Here is a 19,888-nt window from a genome sequence, read left to right as displayed (position 1 = left end):
GATATGAAGTGAGGAAATGAAGATGGGCTATAAGTTAAGTCCTTACGGTCAGGACTTACACAGACATGACTCAAAATAACAAGAATCAGAAAGTCAATGTAGAAAAAGGTGAAAAAAGACGGTTTCAAATGAGAAGAAAATAATTACTAATACCAATGTAGAAAAAGGTGAAAAAAAACGGTTTCAAATGAGAAGAAAATAATTACTAATACCAATGTAGAAAAAGGTGAAAAAAAACGGTTTCAAATGAGAAGAAAATAATTACTAATACCAAATTAAAGGATAAAAGGAGTAGCTGGGCACGGTAGCCTTTATAATCCTAGCATAGGCAATCAGATCTCTGAGTTGGAGGTCAGCCTGGTCTACACAGTGAGTTCCAGGACACACCACACACACACACACACACACACACACACACACACACACACACACACACCAAAAAAAAAAAACCAAGATGGAGGGGGGGAAGAGGGAGAGGGAGAGAGAGGGAGGGAGGGAGAGAGAGAGAGAGAGAGAGAGAGAGAGAGAGAGAGAGAAAGCACACCAGCCCAGAGGGATAAAAGCACAGGAAACTGAAGAGCTGATAATCCCTTGTTAAGCCTGTTGCTTGGGATTTGTTCACTGGGTCTACAAGGAGGATTCAAAACTGCCTCCACAAACCTCAACTGGTTTCCTAATGGCACAAACAATCAGGTTTTCAGACAAGAACCAAGTCATAACTTACAATCTGAGGCTCAAATGTGGACATGTGAAAGTCCCGTATAAGGACATCTACCTGTCCTTTTTATTTTGACCGTTGGGTGTGATCAACTTTCAAACATTATGGCAAGACACCAATGATCACCTAATTAAATCAGGTAACATTTATTTAAAATTTCTAGGAGGGAAAAAAAAAAAAAAAAAAAAAACAGATACTGATGCTTCATGCATGCTCCGAGCCAGTTTATAAATACTCACTCAGTAAAATCCTAACACAAATCTGCATCAATGAAACAAACTGGTGAAATTCTCCTCTTGCCAATCAATTTGTCAGATGGAGAGGACCAAAACAGAATGTTCCATCAGTTTTAATTTTAAATACGATTGTCACATTGGGAAAGTGAAATAAACACAGTAAAATAAACTGTACAAAGGCAAAGTAGAATAACAAAAAATATTTTACTAAAACATAAGATTTACAGAAGTTTCCAGACAAGCCATACAAAATGGTCACAAGCTTTTTTCTTCTTTTGGGGGTGGGGCAGAGAATCTACACTTAACAGCAAAGTCACAATGTTATTAGTGAGGGCTGTGATGTTTATTTAATGTTCCCATTTTGGTTCAGACAATCAAGCTTGTCCATCTACAGCGTCTAAAGTTAGACTTGGCTAGAGAGCATATTCTAAAAAACTGGTTAGCTGCATTTAACCACGGCAATTAGATCCCAAAAGAGAGGGAGGGGGAAAGGAGACCATAAAATTAAAATAAAACTATTTTCCCCCTAAAAAATAAAATAAAAACACCCATACCCCTGGGCAGCTAACCCTGACAACTACCTTCATTCACAGTGCTTTGTACTTAAACCATGATGGGGAAACGAATCCAAGCAGAGTCACTGCTTTTAAACATTTCACAACAACCCAGATGATACTTCTAGCCTCTGCTCATGCTTTACAACAGTGAATCAGGACAAGACATAGATTTGCTAATGTGCATGTAATCACCAAAGATGAAGATGTCTGGGCTTTTATTCTGTAATGTTTCTAAGACTGTGTCCATTAAATGCAAACAAAAAAAGGAAGAGTCTTGGCAGAACAGGAGAAGTGATGTACACTTGATGATCTGATCGACTTAAATATTATTCATGGCATATAGCCTAGTCCATGCTCTCGCTGTAGGTAAAAACAAACATGCAACTGTTAGTTAACTCAGATTTCTTTTCAAAACCATAAACAACAAATAAACACATTTTGTGGAAATGCTAAGCTACACATACCCTCCTAAATTCACAATATCTCCTATAAACTGGATCAGATCACTTTTCTGAATATCTCATTACTAAAACAGTACAGCTGATTAGAAAGAGGTCTTGGTTTTTCTAAGGTTCGCACTATTTTGACCAGAATAGATTCAAACCTTTCATAAAATTCAACAAATGGAGATGGTTGTGTCTTTCACTTCTGAATAGACAATAACGTTCCTCATTTTGTTGTAACTGTCACAGGAAGAAGTTTGTGGATTCTATACTCTACAAACTGCTATGTACTTTAAATGAACCATAAAGACAGTATAAAACAATTTCAAGTTTTCTAGTCTCTTCACACACTGCTCATAAGCAGACAGTCATTGTTAGATCCATGTAGATCTAACCCACAGTGCAAGATCTCCTTTTCTAGATTACTTTTAATCTGAGCTCATAAAAAAAAGGGGGGGGTAAAGATTGTTTAGAAAAAAAGCAGGTAAAAGAATATGAAGTACCTGTTTCTATGGCTTGGGCTTCATTGGTCTTCCACTGCTCGGCTACATCATTTGCTAACGGATCATCTGGATTAGGAGCACTTAACAAAGCCTGGATTGATAGCAGAACTGTGCGAATCTGCAGTGCTGGGGACCACTTATCTATGAAGGTAACAGGCCCAGTATGATATGATAAAGCATGAAAAACAGGCCCAGAATGGTTGAACTTCCCTCCCACACACTGGTGTTAACATGAGATTACAATATTTACATTCTAAATATGGAATGCTTAAGACAGAAAGGACACATTAAGTGACAACACTTACCTTTCAAAATATCTAAACATATTCTTCCCAACTTGTCTACATTAGGATGATAAATTTTGGTCATGAAACGTACTTTAGGTGCTGCCATTGGGTATTCTTCTGGAAGGAATAGTTCAAGTTTAAAAGTCCCTCCCTCAAAGGGGGAATCCTGGGGGCCAGCAATGACCACATGAAAATAACGGGCGTTGCTCTCATCTGGTTCTGCTTTAATGCCAGGAACTGGTTCTGCCAGCAAACGCTGGGTTTCCTACAACAGAAAAATAAACACACTTGTGAAACAAATGTCATTTCACTAAACACCAAAGTTAAAATCAGATCTTTTTTAATTAGACATAAAAGAATCTCCCAGTGATAATTTAGCTAATCAAATGTAAAACTCGAAAAATGTTTATTTGACCTCCAAATAATGCCAAAATATGGCACACAAACATCCCCTTCACAAATAATAAATGCTTTAAAAAAAAAACTGTTTATGATGGGCATGGTGGTGCATGCCTTTAATTCCAACACTTGGGAGGCAGATGAAGATGTATCTCTGTGGCTTTGAGACCAGCCTTGTCTGCACAGTGAGTTCCAGGACAGCCAGGGCTATGTAGGGAGAACCTCTCAAAAGATATAGGGATGGGTGGGTGGGTGGGTGGATGGATGATACTGACAGACAGACATAATTATATTCATGTAAAAGGAAAGAAAAATGACACCAGGATTGCTGCAATACATTCTTTGTATTCAAGGGCAAACTAGGTCTAAAATACTAGGACATCAAAATCTCTGGATGCTCAAGTCTCTTACATAAAATAGTACAGTATTTATTTGTATTTAAAGTACAGAAATCTTCCTGTATATTTCAAACCATCTCTAGATGACTTGTAGTGCCTAATACAATGTGAGTGTTACAGACGGGCGTTGGTGGCTGTAAATCCCAGCACTTGGGAGGCAGAGGCAGGTGGATCTCTGTGAGTTCGAGACCAGCCTGGTCTACAAGAGCAAGTTACAGGACAGCCTCTAAAGCCACAGAGAAACCCTGTCTCGAAAAGCCAAAAACAAACAAAAAACAATGTGAATGTTTCGTACCTAAGACACAAATTAAGCACACACTTTCCTCTCATAGGATTTTTCCACCTGCTAACTATAATGAAGTATTGGAGAACAAGTCTAGGAAACTGGGTATTGTGGCAGAAGCACACCCTTGGATCCAAGTACTTAGGCAGAAGCTGGCAGATCTCTTGAGTTCAAGGTCAGCCAGACATAGAGAGTAGGATCTGTCTTTGGAGGAAGAGATAAGAACATGTCTAAGGCACGTAAAGTGTAAGAGATGTAAGGGATGGAGGGTGGAAGGCAGGGTGCATTGGCCCATGACGATAAGCCTAAAACTAACTCTTGTAAAGGGCCTGTAATGCTCCCCAATAATCATATCACATTCTATTTCCCATGACTAGGGGAACCTCCAAATACCCATTTTCTTTTCTTTTTTTTTTTTTTTTTTTTTTTTTTTTTTTTTGAGAGAGGGTTTTCTCTGTGTAGCTTTGGAACCTATCGTGGCACTCACTTTGTAGACTAGGTTGGCCTCAAAAATCACAGAGATGTGCCTCTGCCTCCCGAGTGCTGGGATTAAAGGTGTGAGCCACCAACACCCAGCCAAAATACCCATTTTCATCCCTGCTTTAGATTGGTGCTCTGCTTCCTACTTCATGAGATGGCACACATCTTTTACATGACAGGATCTGCACACATTCCCATATGCTGCTGGGCTTCTCACATGTTCCTGTGAACTACCAGAGCACTTTACCAAGGCACAGCCCCCTCCTCACTGAGCCTCCCAAGAACTTTGCTCCAACATCTCTCCTGAACCAGCTCTTTCCTTTGTGACCTTTCCTCAAATCATTCAAACTTTATGGTATTTTTCCTAGTAGGAGATAATAAGGCTGGATTTCCTGTTATAAAGTGCAGCCACTCCACAAGCTTGGCATCTTCTGCAAAGGACCATTTTCCTTCCAGCTTCTCTGCCATGTTGTAATAGAGAGGGACAGGTCCTCACGAGAAACAAAAAGCTGTATGACCTTGCAGTTCAAACTCTAAAACTCTTGTCTTCATTAAGTTCCAGCTTTAACACTTTAGTACAATGAAAGAAAATGGACTAACACAGCAACCCAAACTCAACTTTCTGATCTTCCCCATTTCCCCAATTTTTCCTTATGTCAGTTAATACATCACTGAGCCATCTTCCCCTATAGGCTAAATATTTAGCCTGATTTTTAAAAACTTAAAAAACAAAAACCTGGCCGGGCAGTGGTGGTGGACGCCTTAATCCCGGCACTCGGGAGGCAGAAACAGGAATTCGAGGCCAGCCTGCTCTACAAAGTGAGTCCCAGGACTGTTTCACAGAGAAACCTTGCCACGAAAAATAAAAAAATTTGCTCAGGGACAAAAATATGTGTAAACATGTATACAGCCCTGGGATGATCCCCAGCAAAGACAGAAAAGAAAGGTTCCAGAAGTCTACCCATGGCTCTACTGCTTCTCACCACTCCTACACCTCTGCTTAAGCCTCCACCTGCTCTCAAATGGCAGACTAATAAAACCTGACATACTTATTAGCATTCAGGCACCTGCACTGGCCTGCCCTTGGGGACCTGGCAGGATATGTGCATGTACTTGCCAGTACTCAGGCAGTACTCTGGCCTCCTCAAGGTCCTACTTACTTAGTCTCTGTGGACATGCGCTACGCCCCGCCCCCAGACAAGTGCCACCTGCCTCTCTCCTCTCTGCCCTTTTTCTGTCTTCAAGAGGCCTGTCTCCCCCTCCCCATTCCCTTCCCCCCAATAAAAAACTCTCCATTCGAGCTGTCACATGATGGCATTAGTCTTCCCACCCTCCCCCCTTGCTACCTTACTCCCTGGGTCTACCTCCCACATGTATTGAAAAGTCAGAGCCTTGCGATGGACTTCTCTGCCTACCTTTCCAATTCACCTTCAGCTACCCTGCACCCCAATCTGTGCTCAATCCAATTGAACTCCCTTACAGTTCCTTGACCTCCTAGACACACTCCCACTTCAGAGACTACACCTACTCCTTTCCCACAGGGAACAGTTAACTAGGAAAAACAAGGAAGGGGCCTGGCCTTTATTTTTTAAGAGGAAAAAAAAATGTAAAGATCAGTATAAGTGCAAAGAAATGAAAAACTAAAAAAGTAACATTTCTTCCATTTTGGCCTTTTCCTCAACTGTTTTATTCCAGGTTTCCTTGAAAAAGGAAGCTGGAAAGGGAGGACAGGGTCCAAAAATCTAAGTCACCACTCCCTGATTATACATAGTAACAGCTATTTAAAGCTCTAACAAGCTACCCAAAGTACCTCCAAGATCATATCCTAAAATAGTTCCAAAATCACTCTTCATCTTCGTCAGATGCCACAATCATACATGGGCTATCAGTTTACCCACCCTTAGTTAGGCACTCTTCCCAAAGAACACATTAGTGGGGTGTGCAGGACCTGGGCAGCTCAGGTAAAAGGGTAGGTAGCTTTGCATTCAAGGCTGTATACTGCGATAGTGTGGCAAGTTACACAGCAAGACCGACCCAAAACCAAAAAGTACATACAAAGCACAAACATGACCTAATCGATCATAAGATTTCATTAGAATATACACTGTTGGTAAGTTTTTAGATGTACAAAACATCCCTCCTCTCAGGTTGCCATGAATGTGACACAATAAACAGACAATTATCTGATGAAACACTGTTTATTTCCCAAACACAGCATAAATTGTGAGAACAAGGCTCTGACACCATTACCTGAAACCCTTAATCACTGAAGTAAAAAGTAAATATTAGGTAGGAAATAATCTCTCTTGCTACTATCTAACACAGTTAAATGTGAAGTACTTTCAGATTTTACAGTTCTTTATCAGAAAGACCGTGAAGTATACAGTAGGATTCTTTAAGTGACAAAGTGGAGCTGCAATTCCAACTGCTTCACTTGTTTACTGTTTCTGAGCAAGCTCCATCACTATTTTGTGCAGTTACAGTGTTCTCCCCTTGAACTCAATTTATCTTCCCACAGCTGCAGTTACCCTTGGTCAACCTCAATCAAAAAATATTAGTTGATGGGTCAGCAGACAGTTCTGTCACTGAAGCCCTATGACTTCTACAGGCACCATGATGCAGGTGTTCTCTTCCCCTCCCTTTCATACTCACATAAAACAATTAAGAATTCCTAAAATAAGCTGGGCATTGGTGGCCCACGCCTTTACTCCCAGCACTTGGGAGGCAGAGGCAGGTGGATCTCTATGAGTTCGAGACCAGCCTGGTCTACAAGAGCTAGTTCCAGAAAAGGCTCCAAAGCCACAGAGAAACCCTGTCTTGAAAAACCAAAAAAGAAAAAAGAAAAAAATTCCTAAAATAGTAAATGGAAATTTCCCTAACTAAAAGATTATAAGGTTTTATGTTGTTGGGATTTTTGTTTTCTTTCTAGACATGTAACTCAGGATGGTCAGGAACTAAAAGTAGCAACAAAAATAATTTTATGGCTGGGGGTCACCATACATGAGGAACTGTATTAAAGGGTCACAGTATTAGGAAGGTTGAGAACCACTGCTTTAGCAGGAAACCTAGCTGTAGCATAAAATCTCACACTGTTGCACACCTAGATGTGAATCCTTTGCCCAGTTTATCCAAGAAAATTACATTACTGGCCATTAGTAACTTTGTGCCCAGGTGCTACCAGTCCCAGCTACCAGACTGATAATGTGTGTTCAAATTAACCTCATTTTGTTTAGTGATTGCACCAAAGTGTAACAGCAGTGAAGCCTGCAATTTGTAAATGCCAAAGAAAAGCCCTAAGATGTTTCCCCTCAGGGCTGGAGAGTTGTCTACAAGGTTAAGAGCATTTATGATTTTGCAGAGGCCCAGAGTTTGATTCCCAGCACCCGCACCAAGTGGCTCACAACCATCTGTTCCAAGGGCTCCAACTCCCTCTTTTGGGCTTTGTGGGCACCCAGAGGCATGCACACAGATGTACAAATAAAATAAATGATAAAAAAAAAATACATTCTAGCCGGGTGGTGGTGGCACACGCCTTTAACCCCAGCACTCGGGAGGCACAGGCAGACAGATCTCTGTGAGTTCGAGGTCAGCCTGGTCCACAAAGTGAGTTCCAGGACAGGCTCCAAAGATACACAGAGAAGCCTGTCTTGAAAAACCAAAAAATAAAATAAAATAAATCATTTTTTGGTTGTTTGTTGTTAATTCAAGACAGGGTTTCTCTGTGTGGACCTGGCTGTTCTGGAACTCACTCTGTAGACCAGGCTGGCCTTGAACTCTCAGAGATCTACCTTCCTCTGCCTCCCAAGTTCTGGGATTAAAGGCATGCAACACCAGGGACAGCACCGGCAAAAAATCTTTAAAGGGGGGTAAAAGGTGTTTCCCCTAATGAAAAGGTAAAGGCTGTGCTACAGAGTGGGGTTGACAGTGCTTTCCAACTTACACAAAACCTTAGATCCCTAGCATATTAGCTGGACATGGTAGCACAGACCTGTAACTCAGAAGTAGAGGCAAGAAAATCCAAAAGTTCAAGGTCATCCTTGGCTATTTGAGACCCAAAACCAGTGTAGGAGAGAGGGGGAAAGCATTGACAGTGAAAGTTCTTGTTTTTAGTCGTTTTTATTAAAGGTACGAAAATTACTTAAATGAATTTTCTGCAGAGCATGGTGGGGCACGCCTTTAATCCCAGCACTGGAAAGGTAGTGGCAGATACATCTTTGTGAGTTCTAAACCAATCAAGACTACACAGTGAGATTGTTTTATTTTTGGTTGTGAGCCTAGCCTTTAACGGCTGAGCTATCCCTCAGCCCTGAGAGATTGTTTTATAAAACAAAAACCTTAGCACTCGGGAGGAGGAGGCAGGAGGAGCTCTGTGAGTTCAAGACCAGCCTGGTCTATAAGAGCTAGTTCCAGAACAGCCTCCAAAGCCACAGAGAAACCTTGTCTCTAGCCCCCCAACCCCCCCCCAGGGTGGGGGGAGACCCTTAATCTATAGGTAAAATTGTAAAAAAGAAATTTGCCAATTTTCCTGTCATACTTCAAATCATAAGTGGAAAAGCTGCAATGTTTATTTAAGATGCACATATGATTTTTTTTTCCCCCCGAGACAGGGTTTCTCTGTGGTTTTGGAGGCTGTCCTGGAGCTCTAGCTCTTGTAGACCAGGCTGGTCTCGAACTCACAGAGATCCACCTAGCCTCTGCCTCCCGAGTGCTGGGATTAAAAGCATGCGCCACCAACGCCTGAAGTGTTTAAACTTTTTTTTCTTTTTTTTTTGATGCACATATGAAATGGAATTTACATATGCATGTGTATAAAAGAATGAGATTTTTGTTGTTGTTTTTTCTTTTTCGAGACAGGGTTTCTCTGTGTAGCTTTGGAGCCTATCCTGGCACTGGAGACCAGGCTGGCCTTGAACTCACAGAGATCCACCTGCCTCTGCCTCCTGAGTGCTGGGATTAAAGGTGCGCACCACCAACATCCGGCTAATAATGAGATATTTTATACTGAAATACATAATACTGATACATGGGCAACACCCCCAACACAAGCATATTTAAAAAAATACATTTTTATTTTGTTTCATTTTGAGACAGGCTCTTATGTAAACCAAGCTGGCCTCTAATTCACAGAAATCAACCTGCTTCAGCCTCTGGAGCACTGGTATTAAAATTGGTGCACAATTTTTAACGTGTTTATTTGCCTTGAAAGTCAGAGAGAAACTGTAGAAGTTCTTTTTTTTCCCCCTTCCACAATGTAGGTTCCAGGGATAGACCTCAGGTCACCAGGCAAGTGTGTCTACCAGCTAACACTCTCTCTCTCTCTCTCCTCTCTCTCTCTGTCCTCTCTCTCTCTCTGTGTGTGTGTGTGTGTGTGTGTGTGTGTGTGTGTGTGTGTGTGTGTGTGTGTGTGTGTTCTTAGGACAATAATTTATTTATGTGAAAAAATTAGCTTCTAAAATTTTCACCCAATTATTAACCCAATATAAAAATACTATCTCAACATGCTATCAGTATAAAATGACTAACAGAACAGCTTAGCTCTTCTTTCATACCGAGTCTTCAGAAATCCAGGTTGTAATTTACACTAAGCACATAATTCAAACTAGCTACTTTTCAACTGTTTCTTAGCCACAAGATGCCATCATCTAATGAGTAAAATTCAAGATATCACTGGTATCATTCAATGATATCATTAAGAATGAATTTACTTAATAAGTGGGTAAGTTTTTATAGAACTTTATACTATCACTGTTTTCCCTTCAAAAATAATCTAAGCAATATAGGAAGACCAGGAGTCACTAATGGGTCAGAATTGCTGTTTGCTGCAGTCAAAACACTGTGTATGAAAGTGACTCATTTTAAAAAAAAGGGCAACTACACAAAATATTAGTTAATCACAAGGAACAATGCTAATTCTTCCAGTGAACACCACCCTCTACTGGACAAAGACATGAACAGATGGAACAAAAACAAAAAAAAAAAAAAACAAATACTCTTTAAAAGTTCATTACTTCACCCCAGCAGCTTGTCATTTGTTTTTCTTCTCTCCAAATTATAGCACAAGGTCACTTCCCTAAGCTAAAGTTAACTCTATGTAAGCATGTCTTTAAAAGAGTTCCCATTCTGACCTGGATTTCAAGTTCACCTTTAAAAAGTTTAAGAAAGTCTGGAAAACTAAGCTAACCAGTAATTGTCTGTATGTTACTGCATTCTGTAACCCTAGACAAGCCACTGGCCTATGGAACCTCTTGAAGATGCTTATCCTAAAGTCAAATGAATATAGTGGTTTTCAATATACTCCCCCTTCTCTTCTACCTCCTGGATTTTTTAGGTAGCAGAAGAGAAGCTCTTTCCAAGATGTGGTAACAAGGACTAAATCTGAGAAGGTTTTTCTTTTTCTTTTCTTTTTTTTTAAATATTTATTTATATGTCTATGAGTGCTTTATCAACTTTATGCCAGAAGAGGGTATCAGATCCCACTATAGATGGTTGTGAGCCACCATGTGGGTGCTGGGAATTGAAATCAGGACCTCTGGGCCATCTCTCCAGCCCCCTTTTCTTTTCCTTCCTTCTTCCTTTCTTTTTCTTTCTTTCTTTCTTTCTTCCTTTCTTTCTTTCTTGACAGAGTTTCTCTTTAGCCCTGGCTGTCCTGGAACTTGCCCTGTAGACCAGGCTGGCCTTGAATTTAGAGACCCCACCCACCTCTTCCTCCCAAGTAAAGGTATATACTACCACCACTACCACCCGGCCCAAGATTTTTAATCTAATGTAAAGAAAGCTTTCTTAAAAAGCTTACTTGGAGGCTGAAGATGTGGCTCAGTTGGCAGAGTGCTTGAAAAGCACTTGGGAAGGAAGCCCTGAGTTCAATTCCTAGCATCACATACACCATTGGGTAGAGAGTAGAGTAACAGGAATTCTGGGTCATTCTCGGTTATAAAGTGACAGCCAGCCTTGGATACAAACCTTGTCTCCAAGCAAAACTCCATAGAAATACAAAGGATCTACAACAACAACAAAAGGCCCTGGGTTCATCCTACCAGTTAAGTAGCAGGAAAGAAAGTACTCTACTCCACTAAGAGTACTAAGCAATAGGTGGGGCCTAATGCTTTTATGGGTTAGAACTCTACATCCCAATTTTATCCCTCCCCATTAAACTAAATCAATACACCTGTGAGATTCAGGGAAAAAGAAATGAAGACAGGGAAACAGAAGATATGAAAGACTAATTATGTACGGTCAGATTGTTTCAAAGGTCTGAAACAGAAGGAAAACCTCTCCTGTGTTTCCACTTTCCTATTCTCTACCATCACTCAAACTGATACAACTCTCTGATGACAAGAATCCCAGCTAGTAAATGGCATTAAGTGCAAAATACATGCATGTGTCTATTGGGAACATGTACCTCAAGACATATTTAAAAGCAGATGAGGTGACTTAGGTCTATAGTCCCAGCCCTTGGGGAAGCTCAGGCCTGAGGACTGTTACAAAAGAGAGGTCAGCCTGATTGGGAAGCAGAGAGAATAAGCAGCATCTACAATTATCCAATTGCTGACAAGAAAAAAATTCTAACAAAATGTCCTTGTAAATTAGGTTTAACTTCTTAATTTCCTTGTCTATCATCTCCCCAATTCTTCTGCCCCAACTAAACATACCTAAACACATCAACTATTAGTTTACACACATACCCTGTAAGCTCCTAAGGATAGGAATAATGCACTATGCCCAGATAAGAATGGATACAATGATCCATGCCAAATGTTTATCTAAGTGTTCTACGTAAATTAATTCACTCAATCCTCATATTCATTTAATAAATGAGGAACAAAGAGTAACCAGTTAAAATAGAACCAAACCAGGAAATAGAGCCAAGGCTTAATCCAGGCTTTGGGCTCTACTCCATCTGGCTTCTTAATCTTGGTGGCAAACACTGTGAACTCTAAAGATTCAACTGGTCTGCTGGGGCAGTAAAGAGGAAAGGCTTTAAGAAGGGACGTTTTTTGACCTTTATAATCACCAGCTCACAAAAGTAGTAAATTTAAGCAATAATGCCACTTTTCCTCCTTTTTACTAAGAACTGAAATGGTGCAATTTCATTCACACAAATGAAATAGAGAAAAGTCTTTGAAAATCTGCTATGTTATCATACAAATTGTCTATTGCAATTTCAAAACAGCAAAACATTTCGTCCATCTTTGACATTCCATGAACCTAGGGCCAATTTACTAATGAATGTTTATTAGTTGTGTTTCCTATGAAATGTTGAAGTATCAATTTTTTGTTTTTGTTTTATTTTTATTTTTTGGGACAAGTATCAATTTTTTGTTTTTGTTTTATTTTTATTTTTTGGGACAGGGTCTCATTCTGTAACTTTGGAGAACTTGGAACTCACTATGTAAACCATGCCAGCCTGTTATTCAGAGATCACCTGCCTCTGTCAATGCTTCCTTAAAAAAAAAAAAAAAAAAAAAAAAAAAAAAAGACAGGCTGTCTCACTTTGTCCTGAACTCAACAATGTACCCACACTGACCTTAGATTCACAGAATCCTTCTACCTTTCAGTATTTGAGATTACAGGTGTGAACCATCATGCCCAGCTTTCAAATCATGGAAAGCAAAAGACATTTTTCTTCCTATCTTCCCTTCCCTCCCTTCTCTGAGGAGGTAAAATGATTTCTGCTTAGCCTAAAGGCTGAGGGTAAAGTGCTTGTCGCACAAGTGTTGAGGACCTGAAAATATCTCCTCTGCACTCAAAAAAAAAAAAAAAAAAAGCTAGGTGTGGAAACAGACTGTTACCTTGGTGCTAGAAGGAGCTCTGTCTATTTTGGGGGTGTCAGGAATTGCTAACCAAATAGTACAACCAACCAGCTAGTCAGCCTAGCTGAAACATCAAGCTCCAGGTTCAATGAAACATCCTCTCTCAGAATACTGAGGTGGAGAAACAAGAGAGGATTATGTCCCTCTGATCCCACAAGTGCACCTAAGAGCATCTAAATGCACCCACACATACCCAATATACAACACATAATAAACAAACCTCAATTCTATATGAGGAAAGATTAACAGGTCTTTAGAAAATGGGTTGGCCGTGGCCTATCACTGACCATAGTGACATAGGCTCTTCTATGAAGACCAGGGCTTAGGTAGTCCTTCTCACGGACAAGGCTCCTGCTGTTAAGTGAATGGGACAGAAGTGTGTCAAAGAGACCCCCCCCAAAAAAAGAGACCCACCCTCCTGAGCTCAGAAGAGAAAAAAAAATTTATTTTCCATTTCCATAGTTTAGAGCATTCCCAACCCTTTTAGTGTTGCTTTATAACAACTGTAGATGTGCATTAAGCTTAACAAGTTTGTTTTTTTTAAGATTCTAATGTGTAAACCTCAATAGGCCTCCGATACCAGATCTCCATTGGGGTGGAGAACATTACATACTGTCCCCAGTGATTCTTATATGCAGCCACATCAGTGAAAACTAGTAGCCTACTGAGTGTGCAAATGGGTTGTTTGGGGATGTTTGTTTGCCAGAGATGGCTTTTCGTGTTCTGTTTTTGTTGAGACAGGGTTCACATAGCCCAGACAAGCCTAGAACTCCCCATATAACTAAGGACTGTTGAAGGTTATTTGTTTGCACTGACACTCCCACTCTGTAAATGCCAATAAAGTTTACTTTAAATTGAAGGGCAGAGTTATGGATTAGCTGACCACAATTAGCCATAGGTTTTGGAGGACCCAGAATACATAAAGTCACAGGAAGTAGTAGGTGGGGCTTATTAAGATTAGGGGCTTTAAATGGGGGAAAAGAAAGGTCGTCACTGGTTGCTTCTTCACTTCTCTTACCCTGCATCTGACTCATTTTATTCAATAATAGAACAATCTAAATCTTCAGAGGATGACTGAACTGATTCTTCTGTGTTCATCTCCCAAGTTCTGAAACTTTTTAAAGATTTATTATTATGTATACAGTATTCTGCCTGCATATATGCCTGCTGGCCAGAAGAGGGCCTATTGAGGTTTACACATTAGAATCTTAAAAAAAATTACAGATTACAGAAGGTAGTGAGCCACCATGTGGTTGCTGGGAATTGAACTCAGGACCTTTGGAAGAGCAGTCAGTGCTCTTAACCTCTGAGCCATCTCTCCCAGTCCCCAAGTTCTGAAATTCCAAGAATGTCACTACTCCCAGAGTTAGGTTTTTGTTGGACATATATATATATACATATATATATATATTATATTGAATATATATTGAATATATATTATATTATATATATATAAATGCCACTCTTTGAAAAATTTGTTTTAGAATTTGAGTATCAGTCTTAACAGTTGTAACAAGCATGACAAGATTAAGCCTATTCTTGCTGATTTCTAAATATATTTTAAGCTTTATGGCAAATAAAGCTTCCATCTTGTTATGTTTTCCAAGACTTCCAAATAATAGCACCAGTTACAGATACATCCCCTACTCATTCATAAACTTGGAAAATTCTTCATAGTAAAATTGTCCTTTAACTATCCAGCACTAAATTAGATTCAAGGAATCCAAACAGCTCCATTTTCTCTAGTTCCTAATTTAGTGAATGAGACTTTTTAAGAAAGGGTCTCACCATGTAGCCCTGAATGTCCTAGAATTCACTATGTAAAGACCAGGCTGGCCTCAAACTCAGAGATCCACCCCTCCCCTGCCTTCCCAGTGCTGGGATTAAAGGTAGGCACTATCACTCCCAGCTCGACTTATTTTTATCATAAACTCAAAAAAAAAAAAAAATTAGACATAGTGATTTGAATACCAGTTATCTTTTTGTTTCTAATGAATTCCATGTCTCAGGAATGTTGGTATCTTGGAGGCCTGAATGAAAGTTTAAGAAACAAAATAGAACAGACTGTTTTCAAGAACCTTAGGCCCAATGACAGATGAACAGAACCAGGGCTGCTAACACCCAGCTATTCCCACCAAACCTAAAAATTTAGAGTAGAAAAAGAACAGCTAAGGTACAACATTTTTAAATCAATGAGATGTAAAGTTAACCCCTGCAGGTGTTTTTGTTGAGAAAGTGGCAGCAGATGATGTATAAGAATATAATATAACTCCTGGGCCTGGAGAGATGGCTCAGCAGCTAAGGGCACACTGGCTGCTCTTCCAAAGGGCCCAGGTTCAATTCCCAGCCTCCCACATGGCATCTATCAGCCATCCTTAACTGTGGTGTACAAAAAACACTCATAAAAACAACAAAAGACTAATCCTCCATTACTTAACCAGTGAAGAAAAGGAGGAAGAGACTTGTGTTCAAGGTCATAAAAGTTGCTCTCAGCATTCAATCAGGGTACCCACACTTGCAGTGTATTAGATCTGCTTGCTATGCATCTCCAGTGCTTGCTATTTCAAGTATAAGTTTATTCCTCACTGCAAGGTTCTAACTTATTAACACTTCACTGGGACTGCTGTATGCCAAGTTTCTAAAGCACTAATAAATTCAACAAGCTGGCTTTCTTTTTTAACTTGAATATTTCATATCCTAGAATAGTAGTAACTTAACAGGTAGGTAGAGTAAGAGACAAATGTCTGCCTTCATCACCAGTGACAACTAGGGGAGCTGTTTGTTAAATTCAATTTCTATGTTGCAAACTTAAATTCTGTGTGATACATTAGCAAAACTGAACAAATATGAACTTTAGTAAAAGAAAAATTCCCCAAATCATTCATATTTTCCTTTGTTCACTCATATCTCCCCCCCACCAACAGGGTTTCTCTGTGTAGCCCTGGCTGTCCTGGAGAACTAGAGATCGCCTGCCTCTGCCTCCCAAATGCTGGGAGTGCTAGGACTGTGCCCAGTTGACTCCCATTTTCTTTCCTTGCTCTTTTTTAGTATTAAGTTGAAGCTGAGGCACTAAGAAAAATATGGTGTGAGACAACTGCTGGAGAATAGCAAAAACTAATGGCCACAGTTAAGACTGCAGGGCAACAGTAATGGCAAAATGAGGCTTGTAGATATCCCTAGTTCCTTTGACCAGGCCATAAACAAACATCCTTGTTTGGAAATCAGCACACACCCTTAGACACATGTAAACACATCCAACCACACTTTTTGGATTCCATGGCCCCCTCAATAAAGTTGAAATATTAGTTCCTCACTTTTGGACACAATGGCACCCTCCATGGCACCTTGGGTGTTAGAAGAAAAGGATCAGGAGTTCAATATTACCCTGAGCTACACACCAAGTTTAAGCCAACCTGGGCTATGTAAGATCCTGTCTTTAAAAAAGAAAAAACAAAAAAAGCAAAAAAAAAAAAAAGCAAGCACCCCTTGTGTGCCAGAAGTTAACAAATCAAAAGAATACATGCATCCTAGAAAGAATAACAGTAGTTACCACCAACGCAACAAATAATGGAAGAGTTCTCAAAGTAACATCCTGTACTGGCCACCAGCAACCAAGAGCACCACAATGCAGAGTATACTGTGTAGAGCATAGTGTATACATCAACTCAATGAAATCACTGTTGTCCAATTCTAAACTCTGTTACTAGCTCTTTGACTCTCCTGATGATTGAGATGCCTAATAATGCAATCGATGCTGCTCCTGCTAAAATTACCTAAAGCTGCTGTAGTTGCTTGGTAACGAAATAGTCTAAAATTAGAGAAGTGAAAAGGGGACATGCTGGCTAGTTTTTTTGTCAACTTGACACAAACGAGTTATCTGAGAAGAGGAACCTAAATTGAGAAAATGTCTTCATCAGACTGCCTAAAGACAAGTCTGTGGGGGCATTTTCTTGATGATTAGTGTTGGAAGGCCTAGCTCACCTTGAGGAGGGGGATGTTAAATACCATCCCAGATGGTTGGTCCTGGGTTGTATGAGAAAGCAAGCTGAGCAAGCCATGGGAAGCAACCCAGTAAGCAGTGTTCCTCCATGTCTCTGCTTCAGTTCCTGCCTTGGCTTTCCCTGATGATTGTTAAAGAAAAAAAAAAATTAAAAAACACCACCTTTCCTCCTCAAGTTGCTTTTGGTTGTGGTGTTCATCTCAACAAACCAAAGTAGGACAGGAGGTTAACAGACTGAGAGTAAAGAAATACAAAAGGAAGAACAGATTAAGTCAGTAATAATCTCTTATCAAAGACCCTCTACATAATTTAAAACCCTTTTAAAATAGTACTAATTTCAAACTACAGAGCTGAAATCAGCTAGGTAGCCTGGAGTATGGGGGAAGGGGCTCACAGCCAGGACACCTTAATTTAATTCCAATTTTAATTGGACATTGTGCCACAAAACTATATACTAGTCAATCACCTTCTAAAATTGAGGCCTACCCTGAATATCAAAGACTCTCTGGCACTAAATTTACTAAACATTCTATTATTAGAATGAATTAAATCCTACTGTTACTGGACACTCCCCTTTTGTTATTATCTCTGGTGCTAAGTACTGTTCAGTAGTCTTTCTGCCAAGGGGAAGAGGAGGAAATTTGTTACCAATGTTTGTGGTTGTTCATTTTTGAGGTGAGGTCTAGCTGTTTAGCCCAGCCTCTTAAATCTTGATCTTGCTTCCATTGAGTGAAGTACTAGATTACAGGCATGTGTCACCACACCCAAGTTCCAAGTTTTTGTTTTCTAATTTGTTCATAAAATATGAAATTAGTCATATTCCTAGCAACCAAACTCCAGCCACATTCTAGAATGTTGTTATTCTTATACAGACAAAATCCCTGAAGTTATTGAAGGTGTACACTTGTTACTCTGACACTGCCAGCTTCATTCCTCAAAGCTGGTGCATAACAGATAAATCACTATTTTTTCTTGGCCTAGAAGCTAATGATCACACTAGATCAGGGACAATGCCACACTAAGTAACTCTGTACCATTCAAGTTCCATCCTATGGGCTACCAAAGCAAGCATAATATTATATAAGCTTTTCTTTCAGTTGAATTTGAATCTCAGTTTGAATTTGAATGCAGCAACCACAACACAATGTTGTGCCTACAAATGTACCTAACAGAGGTTACTTATGCTTCTAGTAACACACAGAAAAAGGGAAGTAGGGCAGCTTTTTTTTTTTTTTTTTTTTTTTTTTTTTTTTTTGGTGAGGCATGCAAAGACACACTGGTGGAGATCTGCACTCAATCCAATTATGCCAACATAATTTAGTTCCAGAAAAGAATTAAGAGCCCATGGACCAATGAGATGACTCAAAGGTAAATTCATTTGTCACCAAGCCTGATGACCTGCTTCTAGGACTCAATGAAAGGAGAAAACTAGCTCCCATAAAGTTTCCTGATTCCACCCCCTCCCCAAAATAAAACCCAAAGCAAAGACTATGTCACACTCGAGATGAGGTAATATGGCCAAGTATGGTAGCACACAACTTTGATTACAGCACTTGGGAGACAAAGGCAATTGGATCTCTGAGTTCAAGACCACTGTAGTTTACAGGTATAGTAGCATCTTGCCTTGTCAATGAACTTGTGGTGGCCACTCCCTTTGGGTGTGGTTTCAGGTAGAGAGGTGACCCCAATTCTAAGGTAGAGGAGGGGCTGGCTCTCGCTCTCTTGAGTTGCAGAGAGCATTGGAAGGGAAGAGCCTACACCTTATGGAGCAGGAAGACTACAGCTTTTATCTGTCTAAGTCCTTCCCTAATAAATACCTATTTATCATTTATCTTGGGTCTAGTGGACTCATTTAAATTCTGCCTTCAATTGGCACCCAACCCCACCTTCAAAGGAAGTTACAGGACAGTGGGGGGGGGGGAGGACAAGACAGAGATCAAGTATAAATAAAACAGGTAATGCAGGAGGCATTCAGGTTTTAAGGGTTGTCTCCCTCCCTTGCTAAGGCTGCACAACTTCAGAACAGCACTGTTCATAATGTTGTCTGCATGAACAACAGCCTCTGCAGCTGTGATGTGCAAGAATGGAAATATCTTCAATTAAAGAATAAAAGTTCAATTTATCAGCTGCAAAGTCATCTTTTCTTGGATGTGTACTGGGTGCCATTTTGATGGTTCCAAGGTTAATTTCTTTATAATCTAACACATAGAAAATGGATTTTACCTCGTTGGTGGCACACTCCTTTAATCCCAGCACTCTGGAGGCAGAGGCAGGTGCATCTCTGAGTTTGAGGCCACCCTGGTCTACAAAAGCTAGTTCCAGGACAGTCTTCAAAACCACAGAGAAACACTGTCTCAAAAAAAAAAAAAAGAAAGAAAGAAAAAAGAAAAAGAAAAAAAAAGAAAGATACTTGCTGATTTTTACATAAAATATCCCATTTTCTTAGCTACTATTGGTAAATGGGTATCGCTGGCTTTCAAAAATGGTTGGTTCATTTCAGAATTAAACTTAGCACTATGTATTCTGTGTAACTAATTCAAAATTCCCACTCAGTATGCTACAGTAAATTTCTTTATAGTGAAGGAAAATCTTTGTAAAACAAAAAATCAGTAATGTTAAGAACCAATACAGCATTATGTTAATGTCTGTTATTTGAACTTTAACCATCCTAAAGAGTGAGTGAGTGAGTGAGTGAGTGTGTGTGTGTGTGTGTGTGTGTGTGTGTGAGAGAGAGAGAGAGAGAGAGAGAGAGAGAGAGAGAGTGTGTGTGTGTG

The 19,888-nt window shown here is 39.9% G+C and overlaps 1 protein-coding gene across 1 annotated transcript in view; it reads right to left on the bottom strand.

The window, feature by feature from the left end:
* Positions 1-1,051: 1,051 nt before the first annotated feature.
* Positions 1,052-19,888, bottom strand: part of Ube2n (ubiquitin conjugating enzyme E2 N) — a 33,845-nt gene continuing 15,008 nt past the window's right edge. The window contains exons 2-4 of the mRNA XM_027394122.2: positions 2,763-3,009; positions 2,458-2,598; positions 1,052-1,871 (exon numbers count right to left, since the gene is read on the bottom strand). Coding sequence (XP_027249923.1) covers positions 1,831-1,871; positions 2,458-2,598; positions 2,763-3,009 — 429 coding nt within the window. The 3' untranslated portion in view covers positions 1,052-1,830. The remainder of the gene's footprint in view (positions 1,872-2,457; positions 2,599-2,762; positions 3,010-19,888) is intronic.

Source organism: Cricetulus griseus (genome assembly GCF_003668045.3).
Source record: "Cricetulus griseus strain 17A/GY chromosome 1 unlocalized genomic scaffold, alternate assembly CriGri-PICRH-1.0 chr1_0, whole genome shotgun sequence".
In the NCBI taxonomy this organism is placed as follows: Eukaryota; Metazoa; Chordata; class Mammalia; order Rodentia; family Cricetidae; genus Cricetulus; species Cricetulus griseus.
Note: the sequence above shows the minus strand (reverse complement) of the source record. Positions and strands in the feature narration are given on the sequence as shown.